Source organism: Prionailurus bengalensis, chromosome B3, assembly GCF_016509475.1.
Source record: "Prionailurus bengalensis isolate Pbe53 chromosome B3, Fcat_Pben_1.1_paternal_pri, whole genome shotgun sequence".
Lineage (NCBI taxonomy): Eukaryota > Metazoa > Chordata > Mammalia > Carnivora > Felidae > Prionailurus > Prionailurus bengalensis.
In genome coordinates this window covers 72,886,079-72,908,629 of record NC_057355.1, presented here as the reverse complement: position 1 = coordinate 72,908,629, position 22,551 = coordinate 72,886,079, and the positions used below count along the sequence as shown (strand labels likewise).

Here is a 22,551-nt window from a genome sequence, read left to right as displayed (position 1 = left end):
CAGAAATCACTACAAATCACATAAATATATCTCACCTAATGTAAACTAAATGTGTCCTCAATTCCATCTCACCTTAGCCAGAGTCCCAAAAATGTCTGAAGCCACTCCAACACCACCTAAAACAAGGGAAGGCCTGATATAGGGGTAGTTAGCATGGGAAATTGGTTTTAACCAATTGCTATTAAGATAACTTCCTTTTGAAATCTTCACATAAAGAAAATGTGACTATATTATAGGACCCCTCCCAGAACTTGGCCTCCACCAGGTTTCATTGGGTCTTGGAAGCTCTTTTTGTCTTTGTGCCATAGTCTTGCCACACGCTTCCCCATGAGCCGTTCCTCAGAGCATGGACTGTGATCCTTCTGAAATATAAATTAGAACACCTATTTAAAACCCTTCAGGGGTGCCTGGGTGGTTTAGTTCGACTTCAGCTCAGGTCATGATCTCAAGGTTCATGAGTCGGAGCCCCATGTCAGGCTCTGTGCTGACAGCTCAGAGCCTGGAGCCTGATTCAGAATCTGTGTCTCCCTCTCTCTGCCCCTCCCCTACTCGTGCTCTGTCTCTCTGTGTCTCTCAAAAAATAAATAAATGTTTAAAAAATTTTAAAAATAAAATAAAACCTTTCAAATGCTTCCCATTACATATAAAATAATATGTGAACCTAACCATAATGGTATAAGGCCACATATGACTGGACCCCTAACTCCCTCTTTGACACATCACCCACCACTCTCCTTCTCACTGCCTTCTGGGAACATCAGCCTTCTTTCACAAATATACCAAATTTGCTTCTGCCTAATGGCGACTGTTGCATTTGAAAACTCTTCCTTACCCCAGGTAGTAACACCTTGTGTTTTGTCATTTTCATTACTGAAGGTTCAGTTCAAATGTCACCACTCCAGAAAGCTCCATGACCACTGCGATTCTCCTTCACATTTTATTTTCTTAATATCACTTATATTTTGAAGTCATTTGTTCAATTGTTTCCTTGCCCTATCTCCCCATTGTACAATAAAAATTCCATATGTATGGGAGGCTTGTCTGTAATGTGGAATCAGATATCTTCAACCTCCACATGAGTGCTTGTCACATCATGCTACAGAATAAATACTTGTTGGGTGAATGTATGATTTTTGTGCTTTTTAAAAAATTTTTTTTCGGGGCGCCTGGGTGGCGCAGTCGGTTAAGCGTCCGACTTCAGCCAGGTCACGATCTCGCGGTCCGTGAGTTCGAGCCCCGCGTCGGGCTCTGGGCTGATGGCTCGGAGCCTGGAGCCTGTTTCCAATTCTGTGTCTCCCTCTCTCTCTGCCCCTCCCCCGTTCATGCTCTGCCCCTCCCCCTCCCAAAAATAAATAAAACAAAAAAAAACATTGAAAAGAAAAAAAAATTTTTTTTTTCAACGTTTTTTATTTATTTTTGGGACAGAGAGAGACAGAGCATGAACGGGGGAGGGGCAGAGAGAGAGGGAGACACAGAATTGGAAACAGGCTCCAGGCTCCGAGCCATCAGCCCAGAGCCCGACGCGGGGCTCGAACTCACGGACCGCGAGATCGTGACCTGGCTGAAGTCGGACGCTTAACCGACTGCGCCACCCAGGCGCCCCGAAAAAAAATTTTTTTAATGTGTATTTATTTTTGAGAGAGACAGAGCATGAGTGGGGAAGGGGCAGAGAGCGAGAAGGAGACACAGAATCTGAAACAGGCTCCAGGCTCCGAGCTGTCAACACAGAGCCCAATGTGGGGCTCAAACTAGGGAACAGCAAGATTATGACCCAGACTGAAGTCAGATGCTTAACCGACTGAGCCACCCAGGCATCCAGAGTGAATGTATGTTTGAATGAACTCCAAATGAAATAATTTTGACTACTTCTCTCTTGGGAGAAAGCAGATTCCCGATGGCTGATAGGGCCAAGGTTTACTCATGGCATGAGTCTGGTCTCATTTGTCTACTGGATTTTGCTGCCTGGGTCACTGAGACTTGCTGGAAATGGCAGTGGGTGCTTTTGTAGAACAGATAACAATAGGGGAGTCATCACTTCATAGAGGACCTCAACAACTAACTTTACCTTAGATGTCACTAATTAGAAATTGTCAAAATATGCTTCTTTATTCATTGACATGTATGAAAACATTCTGCATATTTATCGATATTAATAATTCAATATTAAATAATAATATTAAAATCATATTAAATAATTTGATTTACAGGTTCTTGAAAAGGTAGTAAGAATGTAGGGATTAAGAACATGGGATCTGAAAAAAAAAAAGAACATGGGATCTGAGGGGCGCCTGGGTGGCTGGGTCGGTTAAGCGTCACACTCTTGATTTCAGCTCAGGTCATGATCTTGCAGTTCGTGGGATTGAGCCCCACATCAGGCTCCTCTCCTCACTGACCGTGTGGAGGCTGCTTGGGATTCTCTCTCTCCCTCTCTCTCTCTCTGCCCCTCTCCCACTCATGTTCGCTCTCTCTCTGTCTCTCTCAAAATAAATAACTAAACATTTAAAAAAAGAACGTGGGATGAAGTCACATTGCTTCTCTTCCAATAGTGGGTCGGCCAATTAGCAACTTGCCTTTCGAAGTCATTTACCTTTTTACTTTTTAAGCTTCTTACCCTCGTTGTAAAACTGTGGGGGTGGGGACAACACAGTACCCGCATCATAAGGTGTTATGGAGGTGACATGGTAATAAAGGTGTTTGTGTGGTGCTCTTTGCACATAATGTTCCCTAAACATTAGCTGCTTTGCTATTATATTTGTTATTCGGGACCTCTAGGCACTGAAAGTCATAAATACAAGCATGACCAAGTAAGACCAGGCACTTTTTTACCCTTCCTAAAAGCTGAGCTACGTGTTCACATTAACAGGTGAGTTGTAGCAGCAACATGTAACATGTGTGGGCTTCACGCCATAGTAACCTATTTAGTCTCTGCTCATTGAAACTCTAGCTTTGACCCTGAGTTGGACATTTCCACTGTTTACTTAAACGTGACTTTGAACCTTGCCACTGTGTTTCATCTCTAAGAGCTCCATGTTAGCATTATAAGTTTATAATTATAGACGGAATTAAAAGACTGACAAAATGAATAACGAAACATAAGGCTGTGCAAATGAAACTGAGACAGGAAGGCTTCCTGGTGGAGGAGGCTGGGCTGGGAGCCCAGCTGCAGTTTGGGGACAGGCTGCAGAGCAGCAGGGAGCACTGTGCCTCCACAGCACACAGATAGGTGGCTGAGTCTTCCTGCTGGGAGGCCCTGATGTGCAGGCTGCTGTGCCCGTCCTTAGTGTTCACCGTGCAGTTCAACCTCCCATCCTGCTTCATCCCTGAAGCGATGTAAAACAGTCGGGTGAGGCTGCCGCCCCCGGGGTTCTGTCGGAACCACTGCACGTAGGTCACCGAGCTGGAAAAATTGCACCTCAGGGTAGAGCTGGCTCCCTCCTGGAGGCTCAGGGCTGCAGGTGTCTGCTCCACGTCCATCCCTCTCACCCCTGCTTGGAAAGACAAAACCAAACACAAAAGAAGTCACTGCAGAGCCACTGAGGCAGTTTTCAAACCCATAAAGTATTCCTGGGAACACCCGCTGAGGGTGTAGACCCTGCAGGAGCTCTGTGCCAGCTCCCCCTCCACTGCGGGCTGTGAACCTCCCCAGCCCCCGTCTGGGACGCCCCCACTCACAGCAAACCAGCACCCACAGAAGCCCCGGCAGGGCTCCCCGCTGTCTCTTCATGATTCCTTGTTTGGTCGCTGACATGCCTTCACCCCTACTCTGAAGAGTGTAGAGTCTTGGGTCAGAGAAGTTGTGTTGTCAACAGTCACCACGTCCCTCCAGAATCACTGAGCACCAATCACACTCGCACTTCAGCTTCTCATTTTGCTTCTTTACAGGAAACTCCAGCAATGATGGCCCCGCCTTGGCTGCATGTGTAAGGTTTCTCAGGGGTGTCAATGTGTTGGGGGAGAGGATTCAGGCTGGAGGGGGTAGAGGAAGCAGTAAAGAGAGATATCCAACGTTCCCCACCTTTTTGTCTTTTTTTTCAAAACTGTTTTAGGTAGGAAAGATGGAAAGTTGGAATGGAGGGTAAGGAAAGTGACATGACAAGTCAGACAGAAATAGGGACTTCAGGCCCTTGGGTGGCTCAGTCCGTTGAGCGTCCTACTCTTGATTTTGGCTCAGGTCATGATCTCCCACTACTTGGGTTCAAGCCCCAAGTTAGGCTCCTTGCTGGCAGGGTGGAGCCTGCTTGGGATTCTCTCTGTATCCTTCTGCCCCTCGCTCCCACTCACACACTCTCTCTCTTTCTCTCTCTAAAAAAAAAAAAAAAATGGGGCACCTGCGTAGCTCAGTCAGTTTAGCATCCCACTCTTGATCTCAGCTCAGGGCATGATCCCAGAGTTATGGGATGGAGCCCCACGTCAGACTCTGAGCAGACAGATCTGAGCCTGCTTGGGATTCTCTCTCTCCCTCTCTCTCTCTCTGGCCTTCCTCTGCAGGCATGTGTGCACTCTCTCTCTCTCTCTCTTTTAAAATAAATTAATTGGGGCACCTGGGTGACTTGGTCGGTTGAGAGTCCGACTTCAGCTCAGGTCATGATCTCACAGTTTGTGAGTTTAAGCCCTGCATCGGGCTTCATGATTACAGCCAGAGCCTGCTTGGGACTCTCTTTCTCTCTTCCTCCCTCTCTCTCTGTCCTTCTCTTGCTTACTCTTTCTGTCTCTCCAAATAAATAAAAATAAACCTAACAAAAAAAGTAAGTTCAAATGTTTTTAAATACAAAAATGATACATGGATTTGCTAATGCCTTCTGGAAACAATAAAGTACAGTAAAAAGTTCAGAAGGTGCAACTCTTTGGGGCTTCCCCTGGGCTCTGCCTCCCACCCCACAGGGAATATCGTACAGGTGCAGCCCCATCTGACTCACTGTGAGTCACTCACGGTGCAGTAATACACAGCAGTGTCTCTCAGGGCAGCCCGGGGCAGGCTCAGGGTGCTGGACGTCCTGTCCGCAGAGATGAACAGGGATGCCACTTCATTTTCCACGTTTGTCTTATATCCTTGAATAACAAATTGTGGTCCCTGGTTGGGGAACTGTCGGTACCAGTGGATATACTCATTTGTAGCGATCTTGGTGTGGTTACAGGGTATGTTCACTTCTTGTCCTTCGTAGGACTCGATGAATACGGGCTGGGTGGTCTTAGCGAGGCTCAAAGTACCTGTAAAAGGAGTCAACACACAATACTAGCTCCTATCCTGAAACTGGGTGGATTGAAGGTCCAACTCGGCACCCTCCAGGTTCTCTCTCACAGTCAAATCCACCCCCACATCCTCCTTCCCCACCATATGCAGATACATGCAATTTCCTTCCCATTTGTGTTTTAGGACACTTTTAAAAAATATTTATTTTGATAACCCCAGGAACATGTGTACAAAAGTAACAGGGGCAATATCTCCCACCCATGGAGGGGTAATATTTCCCAGGGCTCAGTAATCCAGAGCATCTTTATTGCCCTGAGTCACCCCTTGCATGAATGGTGAAGTTCTACCTAGAGAAACACAGGACCCCACAGCCAGTCCTTGTCATCTTAGGTAAAGAGCAATGATAACAGGCAAGAAAGAGTCCAGCGTCTAGTCTCAGCCACACCCTAATTCCTTTTAATCCCAAAATAAACTCACCCAAGAGCAAGAGCACAGTCACTCTTGTCACCTGCCTCATATCCTAGGTCTAAACCCGGCCCTGGAGTCACGGTCCTGTTGCAGAGTCTGAGACTGGCCTGGGACACGAACCAGAAAAGAGGCACAGCAGGAAAGCCAGAGCCACACTAGCAGCTGTCACCCAGGGCTGTCCCCAGCAGCTGTCACCTGGGGCTGTCTCCAGCATAAGCCAATAGCACCGACAGCACCTCCCCAGAGGCCTTCCTCTGCAGGCATGTGCACTCTGCAGGCATGAGCTTCCCCCTAAGGTTCAACTGAACACTCAGGAAGAAGAATAAAAGGTAAAAGCTTCCAGCACAACAGCACAGCAACCCCGATTTCCTTTTCGTTCTTTGCGAAGGTATAACCCCTTGTAGATTTGGTCTGAAGGAAGCTAATATATCAGAGGGTAGATTCCACTAGGCTCCTTATTCCCCATCACATCACTTTTCCCACAGTCCCAGAAGGCGGCCATTGATTGTAGTCACTGTGATACTCATAGAGCTGAGAATGACCCCTGACCTGGTCCTATATGCCTGGAATCCTTCCCATTCGTCCTATGCAACCAGATGAACGGGAAATGCTAATCTTATTCCACAAAAGAGCCCATGAGCTTGTCTGAACTGAACCTTTCCTCTCCTGACACCCTGGTGTCCTTTTATAATCTCACTAAGTCCACATCTAACAACTGCGTCTCAGACTTCACTTAACAATTGTTGCACAGAGGAGGAGACCCCTCACTGGTCCCTACTGACCAGCTGGCCTAGGACATTTGATGCCGAATCATTCACCCAACCAGAGAGGAGGTGAGGTGATGAAGAAGAAAAGGCACTCAAATTCAGAGTCAGACAGACTTAATTTCAAGTCCTAGTTCTGCCATCTTTTGACCTTGAGCAACTTCCCTGGTCTGAACTTCAATTTCTTCATGCCCTTCCTTCTCATCTGAATCGGTGAAAGTAGTTGTGCAGGATTATATACATTTTTTTATAATAAATATATATAAATATATATATATATATATAACATATATATGTTTTTTTTAATTTTATTTAAATCCCAGTTTGTCAACTTATAGTGTAAGAATGGTTTCAGGAGTAGAACCCAGTGATTCATTACTTACATATAACATCCAATGCTCATCCCAACAAGTGTCCTCCTTAATACCTGTCACCCATTTAATGCATCCCTCCCACCCAACACCCCTCCAGCAACCCTCAGTTTGCTCTCTGTATCTAAAAATTTCTTACTGGTTTGCCTCCCTCTGTTTTATCTTACTTTTCCTTCCCTTCCCCTATGTTCATCTGTTTTATTTCTTAAATTCCACATATGAGTGAAATCATATGGTATTTGTCTTTCTCTGACTAACTTTTTCACATATATCAAATCTTTATCCATTCATCAGTCAATGGACACTGGGTCTCTTTCCACACGTTAGCTATTGCTGACAGTGCTGCTATCAACATTGGGGTGCATGCACCCCTTCGAATCAGCATTTTTGTATCTTTTGAATAAATACCTAATAGCACAATCGCTGGGTTGTAAGGCAGCTTCATTTTTAATTTTTTGAGGAATCTCCACGCTGTTGTTCAGAGTGGCTGCGCCAGTTTGCATCCCCGCCAATAGTGCCCAAGTGCTCCCTTTTCTCCACATCCTTGCCAACATCTGTTGTTTCCTGCGTTGTTAATTTTAGCCATTCTGACAGATGTGAGGTGAGAGCTCATTGTGGTTGTGATTTGTATTTCGCTGATGATGAGTGATGTCGAGCATCTTTTCATGTGTCTGTTAGCCATCTGCATGTCCTCTTTGGAGAAGTGTCTGTCCACGTGTTTCCCCCATTTCTACACTGGATTATTTGGGGGGAGGGGGCGTTGAGTTTGATAAGTTCTTTATAGATTTTGGATTCTAACCTTTATCTGCTATGTCAGTGCAAATATCCTCTCCCATTCCATCGCTTGCCTTTTAGTTTTGTTGATTATTTCCTCTGCTGTGCAGAAGCTTTTTATCTTCATGAGGTCCCAAGACTTCATTTTTGCTTTTATTACACATGATTTTTTAAAATAATGCCATTCACTCTTCCATCAAGACATATCCAATATAAATTCAATAATAGTAATAACTCATGCACATACAACACAACAACAACAAACACCATTTAGGAAAAGAGACAAATCCCCAAAACACCTAATGTTAATGGAATCTGCCAACTACAATAATCAAAACATACTAGATACTCACATTAATGTGGTGTGATTCCTTGGCTCATATAATATGCGAATGGAAAATCACTAGAAAATATTTAGGAGGTGACTTTTAGGTCTAGAATTGCCCAATTTATTCTGAGTGAACAATTTTTCCATTTCCTCAAGTAAACATTAGTGAATGCGGATGACTTCTAGTAACATTTTAGATATCACAAGTCATGAATAAATAACCAACTTGCCCGCAGTAGCAAATGGAGGAGAAAAGAAGTATTTCAGGGGAAGCTAAAGACTCTAGAACACCTTGTACATAAATAAAGCAAAATAGAGTCAACTAATTACAACAGCGACCCCAAGTGGTCACTATACCTGGACAGAAGAAATGTTTCTCAAAAGTCAGTATGTCTCAGACCCAGCAATTTATGGAAATTATAATCTTTGTTAAACAGAGTAGCAAGTGGTTGGGCTTGGTCACATGGACTATGGAGTATATTTTGTGCAAAGGAAAAAAAGACCCTGAATGAGGATTTAGACAAAGAGGATTGTAAGTGATTCTCAGGACTTGCTAGTCGTGTATTTAGTGCAAAGCATTTGTTCTCTTCATCTCTATGAGAGAGATTAAAAGATCAATTAAGTATGCATAAGAAAATTCTCTCTAAGCCTTAATGTTCTATACAAATGCAAACTATGTTTAACATAAGAAATCACAAGAAAAATGATCTTACTGTTCAGGTCAACAAATGTAACTTGATATCTCTGTGTTGCTATCTATTATCTTGTTCTGGGAGAACGTTACTGGATATCAAGCAAGTAGAGAAAGAAACACTAGTTTTCCCATGTATCAGTCTTTAGAATGAAAGTAATTGTTAATGGCTGTGGTGTTATGGGTTGAACTGTGCCCCCCCCAACACACACCAATGGAGGGGGGGGACTTGGAGTCTTAATCTCTAGCAAATTAGAATATGACCTTACTTAGAAAAATTGTCTTTACAGAAATAATGAAGTTATATGAGGTTATTTGAATGGAATTTAATTCAACATGATTAGTATCTTTTTAAAAAGGGAAATTTGGGGACTCCAGGGTGGCTCAGGTAGTTCAGTGTCTGACTCTCCATTTCGGCTCAAATCATAATCTCATGGCCTTCAGATCAAGCCCTGCACCAGAATCTGCACTGACAACATGTAGCCTTCTTGGAATTCTCTCTGCCTCTCTCTCTGCCACTCCCCTGCTCTGCATCTCTATCTCTCCAGAAGAAGAAGAAGAAGAAGAAGAAGAAGAAGAGTGGGACTTCTTAGTTACAAAAGTTAGGTAAAGGAGAATATAAATATTCACTACTGGAGCCTCCAGCTGACTTGACCCTAACAGATTCCTACTCTCACTCCACTCTAGTAATCATCTCTGTCATATTAGCATAGCCCCGACCTTCCTCAACCTCATCCAGTGATGGATTGATGGAAATCTCAACTCCATCTTTTTGAGATGATGTTAAAATGAAAGAGCTGAGTAAATGACAGAAGCATTCACTAAAAATTCTCCCTGTGCTTGGTGATTTTATTTTATCACATTTTCCTCAGTCGCTTCCTCTAATATTAACCTTCCTCTTTCCATTCAGTTTTTCAAATAGGCACACACACAGATGGAATTATCTAGGATCTTAAGGAAAGTTCCTCAGTTAGGGTGAAGCTTAGAGTGTCCCTAGTGGATTACAACCATCAGTGTAGACTGTCATAGTACTCTCTTCTCTGGTCACAAGTCAAATGGCAATCGCAGCACAAAACCCATCCCTGCCACTGTCCCATCCAAAGCGATTCTCTGAGCAAGTTCCAGTCTCCAGTCTGTTGGCAACATTGTGTTTGTTTGTTTGTTTGTTTTCATAAATTGTCCTTTCCTCATGAATCCTGACTCTTGGAAGATTAGAACCATGTCTGCACAAGAACTAAGCAGTTTAGTCCCCTCTGTCCATCTTGTCACCATAGAACATAAGGTCTCACTGAAAGTGCCCCAGGTTGATCCCTTGAGTCACTGGAAGCCTCACATTCACCAGAAGTTGGTGTTCAGCTCCCCCTGCAGTCCCAGGCACTGTGTCACTCACAGCACAGAAGTACTTGGCTGCGTCACTCCACTGGACTGCGGGTTTCCTCAGGTGGAAGGCCTTTTCACTCTTCCTAAATTCAGCCTCGAAACCTTTGGTGCCTTTCACCAGGATGTCCCCTGATATGTACTTCAAGAGAAGCCGGAGTCCTTGGTTGGGGTGCTGCATGTACCAGAAGAGATACACCTGAACAGAAGACGAGTAGTTGCACCTCAGCTCCAGAGGGGCTCCTTCAGAGACAGTGATGTGGACATCAGGCTGGGTCACTGACTGGGCTCCAGTTCCTCCTGAAACATCAATGCTGAGTCAGTGAGACCAGGAAAGACTTACCGATTAAGAAGAGGTGTCTCTCCTCAGAGTCCAGTTGTAATACTGTACCGGTAGGGAACAAGAAGATGAAATAGAATTTTACTCACTCGGGGCAAAAAGTATCATAAACATGGGCAAAAAGCATGGGGACAGGAGCCAAGCTCATGGCTGAGGACTGAAGAAACTGTAGTCTCCTTTTTGAAGATCTTTCCTGAGCGAGAAGGAGTATGGTTGAGGAAACAATACCCTTGGAACAAGGAAGAATGTGTATGGTGGGTGCCCTAGAATCTTGTGTAATTGCGTTCCAGAGACGTCTGGAAGAGTCTTTTCCTTGAAAATCTGGGTGTTTCCTGACTTCTAAATTCCTCATATGCCACCATCTGTGAAGAGCTCCATCTGGACTCTTCAGTCAGCTCTGTGAAGGAGGAGCTAAAAGACGGATGGTTGGGAGGGAGGGAGATCTTCAAGTGTAATACTCGTGTGTGCATCATTGCCCTCTGGAGGCCAAGCAGAAGTAGTTCTTCTGGTGAGCCTTGTCATGCCTTTTACTCTCTCAGCACCATTAGAGAGGGATGTAGAAGAAGGCTGAGCAAACTTCTAACGTCAGGTAACTCAGGAACATTCTTCCCTTTCACCTGAAACCATGCATAGTAACAATCCCCACAGATGCACAATTTTCTCATCCTTATGATTGCAGAGACGTGATGTGATTTGTGACTGTTCTGACATTTCCTCCTTCTGTAATATGTGAGTATGTGACCCTCCAAGGTCCATACTGTTCATCTCAGATATGAAGACACATAAGAGGAGAGAAACTAACAGCCTTCACAGAAAAATTGATTAGGCGAGAACAGTAGTCGTCTCAGTCATTGTCCATAACAGATTACATGGAAAACATCTAGTAGTCCTTAGGGCAAAAGAATCAGGCCGATTGACCCAGGTTCAGTTTTGTTTATGGAGCTATTGACAGGTTGAAATTGAGCATCGTGACAATTAAAACATACAAAAAATTACCTATCTGTTGCTGAAAGAAGAAAATAGGAAAGAAAAGTGCCAGGATTCCCCTTAACATCCCACAAAATCAATTCCAGAAAGGTAAGGCCATTTTAGCAGGATATGTAATAAAAACTGGGAGTTTTAAGCCAAAAGGTGATAAAAAGTAAAAAAGAAGGCAGGTTCTTCTCAGTAGATAAGAAATTAAAAGAATATAAACAATGAGAAAATGAAAGTATATTGCTCTGGCACACCTGGGTGGTTCAGTCGGTCAAGAGTCTGACTCTTGATCTCGGCTCAGGTCATGATCTCATGGCTTGTGAGATCAATCCCTGCATCGGGCTCTGCACTGACAGCAGAGAGCCTGCTTGGGACTCTCTCTCTCTCTCTCTCTCTCTCTCTCTCTCCCTCTCTCTCTGCTCAAAATAAATAAATAAACTTAAAAGAGAGAGAGAGAGAGGCATCAAGTCCAGTCCCTCAAGGGTGTATGTAAGATGTGAGCAGAGGAGCCGAAAGCAGCCTGCATGTTTAAACTACATGTTTAAATTCTCCCTTGATTCAAATTCTCCTTGCACTATAGCTTCACCCTCTCCTTCCTTCACAGCAGAGCTAACCTGCCCCCTTCCCCATCGCACATCACATGTTGTGCCATCCTCTATCTTGGCACTTGCCAAACTGTTCTGAGTCGCTGTTGGTTCACTCTACAGCCAACAGCACTCTTTTTGGCAGGAACCATCCAGGGAGTTGGGGCTGCCCCATCGCCGAAATCAGTCTCATGCCCTCAGAGAGCCTTGAGGCTGGCAGAGCAGGGGAGCGGTTAGACCGGGCACCTGAGAGACAGACTGCTGGGTTGCAACTCACCGTTTCACGGTTTTGTGACTTGAGTGAGAACTTAAGTTCTCTCGGCCTTAGTCTCTTCACCGGCAAAGTAAACCTCATGCTAACAGTTGTGAGAATTACACTGGGTTCGTAAATGTTTGGGGACCACATGGGGCACATAGAAAGCAAAGATAGCTTCTTACATCTATTTGTCATCAGTGCTCAGTACAGTACCGAGCACGTAAGGATTCATAAATATCTGTCCCATGAACAAATTCTGTGGCTTGAAATTGTAATTTAGTTATGATGAGTGACATATCCTAGAGCCACACCACCTTCTGTGGAGAGCCATACAGGCTTCAGGAAAACAGTTTCACTGTGGTACTCGGGGGTTTGTGCTCAGCTCTGCCTCCAGCCCCCACCACTGTGTCTGTCACCGCACAGAAATACACAGCAGAGTCACTCCCAAGGATGGATGGTTTCTTCAGGTGGAAAGAGGTTTGGCTCTTATTAAATTCAGCCTCAAAACCGTAGTTGCCTTTGACCAGGTTGGCCCCTGTGATGTATTTCAGAAGGAACCGGAGACCTTGGTTGCGATGTTGGACGTACCAAAAGAGATACGGGCTTCCAGAAACCGAATAGTTGCATTTCACAGTCACTGGATCCCCTTCGGCAACAGTGACCTGATCTGGCTGAGACACCGACTGAGCTCTCAGCCCACCTGTAAATGAATCCACACTCCATCAGTGAAGCTGCTGTAAAGCATGTAAGTGGGTAATACAAGTGGAAAATGGGGAAGGCATATTACTCACTCAGTGTGAAGACAATCGCAGGCATGGAGATGCATGCAGAGGCCATGGTTTAAGCCGCGCTGGCTGGGGACTCCTTTCCAGCCCACCCCAGCTGGAGATTAAGTCCCACCCCAGAGAACAGGCTCTCAAAGAGGGATCAGCACCCTTTTGTCAGGGCAGAGTTTTAATAAATGGCTCTGCTTTGGGGAACCTGTTGTTTCCTGGCACCTGTGTCTTTCTGTTGAGCAAGCTCTTGGCCCAGATTCTGCAAAGCTAGGTGAGGAAGCCAGACTGCTATTCCTCTTGCACCTGGAACAAGCCTCACACTACATCGCCCCCTAGCGCCCACGCACAGACCCGGGTGACTTAAAAAAATTTTTTTTTTAGTGTTTATTTATTTTTGAGAAGAGAGAAGGACAGAGCACAAGCTGGGGAGGGGCAGAAGAGAAAGGGAGACACAGAATCCGGAGCAGGCTCCAGGCTCTGAGCTGTCAGCACAGAGCCCGATGTGGGGCTCAAACTCAGGAACCGTGAGATCATGACCTGAGCCGAAGTCCAACACTTAACCCACTGAGCCACCTAGGCGCCCCAGAGCCTGGTAACTTTATCATCAAGTAGCTGGAGTTTCCAAGTCTTACCATCATAGGGCCAGAATTCTGGATGTTTACACTTTCCATGAGCCACAAAGGGAGAATTTGCTGTTCAAGGAAAAGAAGCAGGAGTCTGTGAATCAAAGTGGAAAAAACACATGTCGAGTGGATCAAGGTTTCACTGGTTTGTGCTCTATTTAGATAACATAAAAGACAGAAGGGAAGTAGAATTTTTTTAATAGGATGGGAAAATAAATAGAAAAGAGGAGGAAAAGCATAGCTTTGGGTGAAAAGGGAAAGAAAAAGAAAAATGAGCGATAAGAAAAGGCAAAATAGGAGAAGAAGGTAAGAGAAGAGAAATCAGAGAGGAAGAGAACCTTGTTCTCTTCAGAAATAAATTAGAGCCAGCTTCTATGTAAACCCTTTGGACTGAAAAATAATTGTTTTGTTTTCTAGGTTGGGCCTGTGGGAGAACCCTCCCCATAATGACCTTTAAGTAAAGATTCATACAAAATGAACTTGAACCCAGCCTTTAAATATTTTTAAGGAGAGAAAAGGAAGGGATGGTATTATATGCTCCTCCTGACACAGTTGTCCTGTTAAATAGTAGATTATAAAGACAAAAGGAAAAGCCCTCTGTGAAGGAGCTGAAAAATAGAGATTTTCCACACGGGGAGGCTGTTTAGAACAAAGTTCAAAACTTGATGGTTAAGTAAGCTTGAGGTACTATGATGATAAAGGGCTCATTTCAAGGGGAGTAAAGTGTTGTACTTAAAAAATGCCACAATAGTGGCAGAGCAATTGTTCAATAAACTTTATTGAAATGAAACAAGTAAGTATCAATATAAAGACATCATTCCTCTGATATGCCTTATTTTTCCTTTAAATAATGTCCAGGAGCATTGGTGGCTCAGTTGGTTAAGCCTCTGACCTTGGCTCAGATCATGACCTCACAGCTCAGCTGGTGAGTTTGAGAGTTTGAGCCCCAAATCAGGCTCTGTGCTGACAGCTCAGAGACTGGAGCCTGCTTTGGATTCTGTGTCTCCCTCTCTCTCTCTGCCCCTCCCCTCCTTGCTTGCTCTCTCTCTCTCTTTCTCAAAAATAAACATTAAAAATAATAATGTCCAAATAAGCCATATATTTTAGAAAGAGATTGGAAAATCTCTTTGCTTTGAATCAGAAGAAAAGCGGATCATAGCTGTTTCTGAAAGCTTTGCTAAGCATCTCGTACATAAATGGTTGAAACCTTAACACTATGATAATGTCTTTCTTTGGAATATGTAAATTAGCTTTAAGTACTCATCCTCAAGCCGCAGGAGGCCTGTGATGAATAGGAACCTATAATAAATTCCTTCTCTTTCTGCCTAGCGCCTAAGAGGAGTGTTAGCCTTGCATCTTGGAGGGCCCTGGCAATCACCTCAAGAGGATATCTGGAACAAAGCTTAGTGAAAAGGATATTTTAAACTTTTTGTGGGCAGGTTTAAGGGAAACGTGGAAGAGAAGGTGAAGCACCCAGGGCCTAGCAACAGCCAGAAGACTGAACCACTTGTAGGCCTGAAGGGAAGGAGAAGGAAGAAATTACCGTGACCTGGGGACACCTGCGAATGAGGGCAACTACGACCCAGCAGGACCTATGGGCTGGAGTACAAGGAAGAAGATGTGGCCCACAGCAATGTCAAGGAGCTTCAGTCCGAGATCCCAGGTACTTCTTTCAGACTGCCTACTGCCTTTCCCGTTAAACTATTTATAAACATCAGAATGCTGTAAATGTCACTGATTTCCCAGGAGACAACAAGAGAGGATTCATGTAAAATAATGAGAAAGCCCTTTGCAAACATCAGACTCTGCAATGTAGGTTATATTCATGATAGAAGTATCGGAGAAAAATCAGCACAAGATAAAGTTACTGGAACAAAAAGGAAAATCGGTGGTTTTTTTCATATGAAACATGGGATTCAATCCAACTAAGAAAATAATACTTACTTCACATAAATTAGGGAACTCTCAGAAGAAAGGGGGGAACCCCATGATTTAACTTCTCTCCTTCCAATAGAGGACACCATAAATCATTGACCCTCCTCATCTCCATGGACTGAAGAGATTTTCTACTTTCTTTGGGCCCAATACTTTCCCTCACCTGGACCCAGTTTCCTTACTGATTCCTTTTAGTTTAATGATAGCTCAAGCTACACTTGAGGTGTGTGGTAAGTTCTAGGAATTGTATTTTTAAAGAAATACAAGCCAACCAGAAACTGTTTGAGGTGTACAATAGAGAGAGAAATAAAAAATGTGGCATACCAGGCCCCTGGCTGGTTCAGTTGGTAGAGCATGTGACTCTTAATCTCAGGGTTGTGAGTTCAAGCCCCATGTTAGGTACAGAGATTACTTAAAAAGAAAATTTTTTAAAAAATGTTTTTTAAATAATTGGTTTTTTTAAATGTTGCATACATATAATAAATGGTTAGGAAAACAAATATTTACTATGGAAAAAAAACTGCTCGGTGGCAATGTGAAATCTGGTAAAAAATTTATAAAGGAGACATGTGGGGGCACCTGGATGGCTCCGTCAGTTGGACGTCCGACTTCAGCTCAGATCATGATCTCACAGTTTGTGAGTTCGAGCTCCTTGTCGGGCTCTGTGCTAACAGTGCAGACCCTGGAGCCTGCTTTGAGTTCCGGGTCTCCCTCTGCCCCACCCCCTGCTCATACTCTGTCTCTATCTCTCTCAAAAATAAATAACATTGAGGTGTCTGGGTGGCTCAGTTGGTTGAGCGTCTGACTTTGGCTCAGGTCATAATCTCACAGTCTATGGGTTCAAGCCCCACGTCAGGCTCCGTGCTGACAGCTCAGAGCCTGGAGCCTGCTTCGCATTCTGTGTCTCCCTCTCTCTCTGCCCCTCCCCCCCATGCTCTGTGTCTCTCTCTGTCAAAAATAAATAAAACATTTTTAGAAATTTTTTTTATTTTTTAAAAATTTTTTAATGTTTTTATTTTATTTTATTTTTGAGACAGAGAGAGATAGCGTGTGAGTGGGGGAGGGGTAGAGAGAGAGGGAGACAGAATCTGAAGTAGGCTCCAGGCTCTGACCTGTCAGCGCAGAGCCTGATGTGGGGCTTGAACTCACAGACTGAGAGATCATGACCTGAGCCAAAGGGATGCCCAACTGACTGAGCCAACCAGGCACCCCTCAAAAAAATTTTTTTAAATAAACATTAAAAAAAAAAAAAGAAACCTGTAAACTGTTCCAGGTCCCCAAAAGTATAGAAGCCACAGGAGCACAGTGTGTTTGCTTCAAGCTTCTGGTGTTTGCGGACCACTGTTGGTGTTCCTGGGCTCATAGATGTATCACCGCAGTCACTTGGCCATGTCTCTATGTCTCTTCACATTGTCTCCCATCTGTACGTGTCTGTCTCTGTGTCCAAATTTCCCCTGATTCTAAAGACAGCAGTCATATTGGACTAAAGCCCAACCTAATGACTTCATTTTAACTCTACTGCCTCTAGACCCTATTTCTGAGTAAGGTCACATTCCAAGGTACAGGAAGCTACGACTTCAACCTATGTTTTTTAGGGGGACACAGTTCAACCCATGACACTAACCCTTGGAAGAAAATGAAAGCTACTCAGCATTCTAATCCCCACTCATCCTCTTTGGTGCCCTGATCCTCAGACGTGCAGGAAAATCTCCCAGATAGGTCTGTGACCTTACCCACAAGAAGAATAGAAAACAGTGAGGTTAGAGAAGGCAGGGCCCATTGGAGGAAGGCAGGATAAGTCCTAATCTGAGAGTGATTTAAAGTCTTAGGTCTCTCATGGAACCAGTGGCAGACCCATACCCCTCTGAGGCAATCCTCACATATTGAAGAGCCGAGATACTGCCCCCAAGAAAAGTTTACCACTAGTGCTGACACAGCCAGCAGCTGACAGAGCAGACCAATCCAGAGAAAGGCTTCACACGGCTCCATGCCACTGGCATTGGCCTGTCAGGTAAGCTTTTCAGCTCTGCCCCCCATGTTTATTCTCAGAATCCCCACAACAACTTTTTCACATAGGAATTTTTCTTTTGTTTTGTTTTTATGGGAAGTAAACAACATCAACAACAAAAGATGGCAATCTTTACATGCATGCAAATCTCCAGAGTTTGAGAGTAAAGGGAATTGTACTCTCCTGTGGAATCTTCTGTTTTTTCCTCTTCACCATCAAACTGAATGAGAGCTTCATGATGTTATTCCTTTGGGGTTGAACTATCACTGCCATTGTCAAAGTAATTCCTCTCCCCTTAGCTGCATTTTCTTCTTTTATTTCATTCTCTTCCCACTTTCCCCTTTGGGTAATAATGCCTCTGATGGTTTACAAGTGAGCTGGAAAAAATCCGTAGGAAGACTAGTTGTTGATGGTTTAAACACTAGAATCAAGGGGCGCCTGGGTGGTTCAGTCAGTTAAGCTTCCGACTCTTGATTTCAGCTCAGGTCATGATCTCACAGTTTATGAGTTCAAGCCCCAAATCAGGTTCTGCACTGACAGCATGGAGTCTGCTTGGAATTCTGTTTCCCTCTTTCTCTGCCCCTACCCCACTTGTGCTCTCTCTCTCTCTCTCAAAATATGGAAGTATATAACTTTTAAAAACTAAAAAAAAAACAAACAATAGAGTCAAAACACCAATATAAAAGGTAGGGTTTTCAATACACCACACATATACTCTTCAGTGAACTGAAAAGAACCTCCTATATGACCAAAGGGAATTTTCTGTCTCTTTCCTTGTTTGCCAAAGCAATGAGAGGGCTGTACACTTATTCACTATTTCTTGAGCAACAACAGTATACATGGCACTGTGCAGGACTCTTAAGAACACATGGTTCTTCTTCCCAAATATTTGGTTTGGTTAAAAACATAAGACAACACCCTTTTAAACAAGCAATCACTGAAAATAGAATATGCCTAAAGAAGTGTTACTAACAATATGTTAGTAACAATATGCCAATTCATATTTGTATCCAGTGGCGATATTTAGGTGTCATTAAATTTTGGGGTTCAGATCCAAGCTATTTAAGACATCTTGGTAAAACTTTATGATATTTTGGGGCACCTGGGTGGCTCAGTCAGTTGAGCATCCGACTTCGGCTCAGGTCATGATCTCACAGTCTGTGAGTTCAAGCCCCGCATCGGGCTCTGTGCTGATGGCTCAGAGCCTGGAGCCTGCTCCGGATTCTGTGTCTCCCTCTCTCTCTGCCCCTTCCCTGCTCATGCTCTGTCTCTCTCTGTCTCAAAAATAAAATAAAAACATTAAAAAAGAAAAAAAGAAAGACTATGCCACTAAAAAAAAACAAAAAACAAAAAAACCTTTATGATATTTCCTATTACTAGAATGTTCCTTTCTTCTGTGGTCAGCAATCTGCCCTTTACTTTTTGTTCCATATAATATTCTGGTTTCTCTTCAAATCATATATCTTTCACTTTTTACTTTTGTTCCATATGTAAACACCTGCTGAACACCTACTATGTAGGCAAACACTGGCACTGTAGGGACCACTTCCTGAAACACTTCCTTATTAATATAATTCCAAGTGCAAGGAAGTAGAGAATAGTGGTTAAAACCTCAAGACCTGGGGTCCAGAGTCCAGGATTCCCAGATCAAACTTGACTGAGCAGCGGAATTACCAGAGAGATCTTTATGGAAAATACAGTCTCTGGGCCCCAGCCCTGAAAACAGATTCAATTAATCTGGAAAACAGCAACCCCCCCGCCCCCACTTTCCAAAAGTCCAGATACTTCTGATGAAAAGGTTTAGAAAACACTGGCCTACCCTCGGGCATCAGTCTATAAAGTGAGAGGGTCATATCTGGGGTAGTAAGACCAAGATAATTTAACAAGGATATGGGAAGAATAAATTACAACTTCCATTCATATCTATTTTTACATTAAATATCAGGAAAGAGATTGAGTTTTACAAATAGTTTATACACTGGGGCACCTGGGTGGCTCAGTCAGTTAAGCGTCTGACTCTTGGTTTCAGCTCAGGTCATAATCTCACAGTTCCATGAGTTTGAACCACGCATCTGGCTCTGCACTGACAGCGTGGAGCTTGCTTGGGATTCTCTCTCTCTCTCTCTCTCTCTCTCTCTCTCTCTCTCCTTCTTCCCCACTTGCATGCTCTCTCTCTCAAAATAAACTTATAAAAAATAAAACTTAAAAAAGAGATAGTTTATACACTGATCGACACTGGCATCCTCACTGTGTCTGTATGTTAGATTCTAAGCAAGATACCCAGATGGCTGGATTAAGGTTCCACACTCCAGTCTGTTGGTAGAAACTACTCACTCATTTATTCCATTTCCACTTCTTATGATATTATCCAATGTCAACTAAACTATTCTTTTTTTTAATGTTTATTTATCTTTGAGAGAGACAGAGAGACAGAGAGCATGAGTGGGGGAGGAACAGAGAAGAGACACAGAATCTCAAGCAGGCTCCAGGCTCCAAGCTGTCAGCACAGAGCCCAATGCGGGGATCAAACTCACGAACTGTGAGATCATGGCCTGAGCTGAAGTCAGATGCTTAACTGAACCACCCAGGCGCCCCTCAACTAAACTATTCTTTACAAGATGGACACATGTCTTAAAAATATTCCTGCAAAAAGCAGAAGCTGGCAGATAACATTTAAAGGCAAAAATAATCTAGTGAGATCTCAAAAGAAAATCCTCACAAGTGTTTCAGTTATCCAGAAAACTGTTTGAAATACGGATCTGCAGCACCATTATTGAATCACCCCCTACAAGCATATCTTCCCATGTCCATCTGCTCTCACATAGTGTGTCTGCACTCAAAATGTTTTCTGATAGTGCCAAGTGGACATGCTTGGGGCACGCTGAATCAGGGAGGAAAGCAGTTATGGCTCCCCTCTTTTCCGCCTCCTGCAAAGGCTGTGCCCCTTCCTGTTTCTGCTCAGCTCTTCATAGGCTCCCTGCCTCTGTGCCCTCCAGAGCACAATAGTAAGTGGCAGCATCTTCCACCTGCACCTGGGGGATGAGCAGCAGTGAGGAGAATCGCTCATTTGTCATGTTGTAGCGTCCCTGCTGAGAAGACCTGGAACCCCGAACCAGGAGTCTCGGAGCGTGTCCTGGGATGTGAAGGTACCAGAAGAAGGTGTAAGCATTGGATATAGAGTGATTGCAGGAGATTTCCACCACAGCGCCCTCCGGAGAAGCCATGCCAGGAGGCTGAAACACTTGGTCCTTGCTCTCTGCAACTGCAGGAAACAAATAAAGGAGGGTTGTGATTTTTGTGCTGCTATCAGGCTTGCTGATTGCCCCTGTGGCGCAGTGAGTATTAACAAAGCTGGTTTTTCTGTTTTCTTTTTTAAGCGAACCCACATTGGGGCACCTGGGTGGCTCAGTCGGTTAAGTGTCTGACTCTTGGTTTCAGCTCAGGTCATGATCTCATGGTTTCATGAGTTCAAGCCCCACATTGAGCTCTGCTCTGACAGCGTGGAGCCTGCTTTGGATTCTCTCCCACCCGCCCCCCTGCCCCACCCCTCCCACATCTGCATCTCTGTCGAAAATAAATAAAAACTTAAAAAAAAAAAGTGAGCCCAAATTTAAAACAGTGGCATATGTTTTCCCAAGACCAGCTGGGGAAGGAGCCTACTCACGCTTCCAAGGAGAGCTGAGGAGGAGCCCCAGCCACACTGCCTCCAGAGCACTCTGCAAAACCATGGCCAGAGTGCAGCTGGTCTCACGCCCCAGCTGGAAGTGTGATCCTCGCCAGGAAGCTGATGTAAGGCTGCCTATTTTGCATTTTCTTCTTTGTGTCAATGACATCATCAGCTAGAATCTGCCAAGTGTAGAAGAGTGACTCCAGCTGTAAGGCTACCTAATAGCGACTTGAACAGAGCTCTTTTCTGAGACAGTGGTCTTATAGGGAAGGTATCCTTCTGGAGGTCACCATAGTTGGGCGTATTCATTCTAGAACCTTGCTTTCCTTCTCTCAGGGTGTCAGAAGGACTCCCATAGTTGAAAGATGGCTTCATCATTCAAATTAAAGTGAAAGGGGTGCTTGGGCAGCTCAGTCAGTTAAGCAACCAAATTTTTATTTCGGCTCAGGTCATGATATCACCATTCATGGATTTGAGCCCTATGTTGGGCTCTGTGCTAAGGGAGCAGAGCCTGCTTGGGATTCTCTGTCTCTCTCTGCCCCTCCCCTGCTCATGGGCTCGCTCTCTCTCACTCGCTTTCTCTCTCAAAATAAATAAACATTTAAAAAACAAAACACAAATTAAAGTCATGTATTCCCACAACAAGTATGCTGAACTTATCACATGGGGTACAATGACATGCGAGCATATTAAAATAATGATCAGGAGGGGTACCTGGGTGGCTCATCAGTTAAGCAGCTGACTTTGGCTCAGGTCATGATCTCACGGCTTGTGAGTTCGGGCCCCGCATCAGGCTCTGTGCTGACAGCTCAGAGCCTGGAGCCTGCTTCAGATTCTGTGTCTCCCTCTCTCTCTCTGCCCCTCCCCCACTCTCTCTCTCTCTCTCTCAAAAAATAAATAAACATTAAAATTTTTTTTTAATTTTGATGAGGAATTTTTAAAAATAATTTTAAATATTAAATTTAAATATTAAATTTAAAATTAAATTAAAAATTAAAGGGGCGCCTGGGTGGCGCAGTCGGTTAAGCGTCTGACTTCAGCCAGGTCACGATCTCGCGGTCCCAGAGTTCGAGCCCCGCGTCAGGTTCTGGGCTGATGGCTCAGAGCCTGGAGCCTGCTTCCAATTCTGTGTCTCCCTCTCTCTCTGCCCCTCCCCCGTTCATGCTCTGTCTCTCTCTGTCCCAAAAATAAATAAACGTTGAAAAAAAAAAAATTTTTTTTTTAAAAATTAAATACTAAATTTTAAATATTTCTTAAATAATGATCAGGAAATCCTAGTAACTGTGATGGATGAGAGTTGATTTTTTTAAGGCACAAAAATTCCTGTGCAAACATATTCATCAAAACATGATTTTGTGCATCCAAGGTTGTCTCTAAAAAAGTATGGAAAGAAATGCTCAGTTATACGTTTCTGTAACCAAAA

General features: G+C 44.0%; 1 long non-coding RNA gene and 3 gene segments (V, D, J or C); 1 reads left to right on the top strand and 3 right to left on the bottom strand.

Annotated features, from left to right (window-relative positions):
• Positions 1-4,908: 4,908 nt before the first annotated feature.
• LOC122467919 lies at positions 4,909-5,906 on the bottom strand. The segment is given in 2 exon segments: positions 4,909-5,208; positions 5,669-5,906. Coding segments are annotated over 2 exon segments (336 nt in total).
• Positions 5,907-9,235: 3,329 nt separating this feature from the next.
• Positions 9,236-11,007, bottom strand: LOC122467918. The segment is given in 2 exon segments: positions 9,236-10,264; positions 10,394-11,007. Coding segments are annotated over 2 exon segments (417 nt in total).
• Positions 11,008-12,729: 1,722 nt separating this feature from the next.
• Positions 12,730-17,935, top strand: LOC122467917. Its single transcript, XR_006293102.1, has 3 exons — positions 12,730-12,864; positions 14,848-15,181; positions 17,277-17,935. It is a non-coding gene; the product is annotated as an uncharacterized LOC122467917 (long non-coding RNA).
• Positions 17,936-20,017: 2,082 nt separating this feature from the next.
• On the bottom strand, positions 20,018-21,375 carry LOC122467915. The segment is given in 2 exon segments: positions 20,018-20,723; positions 21,126-21,375. Coding segments are annotated over 2 exon segments (468 nt in total).
• Between the last annotated feature and the right edge of the window lie 1,176 nt (positions 21,376-22,551).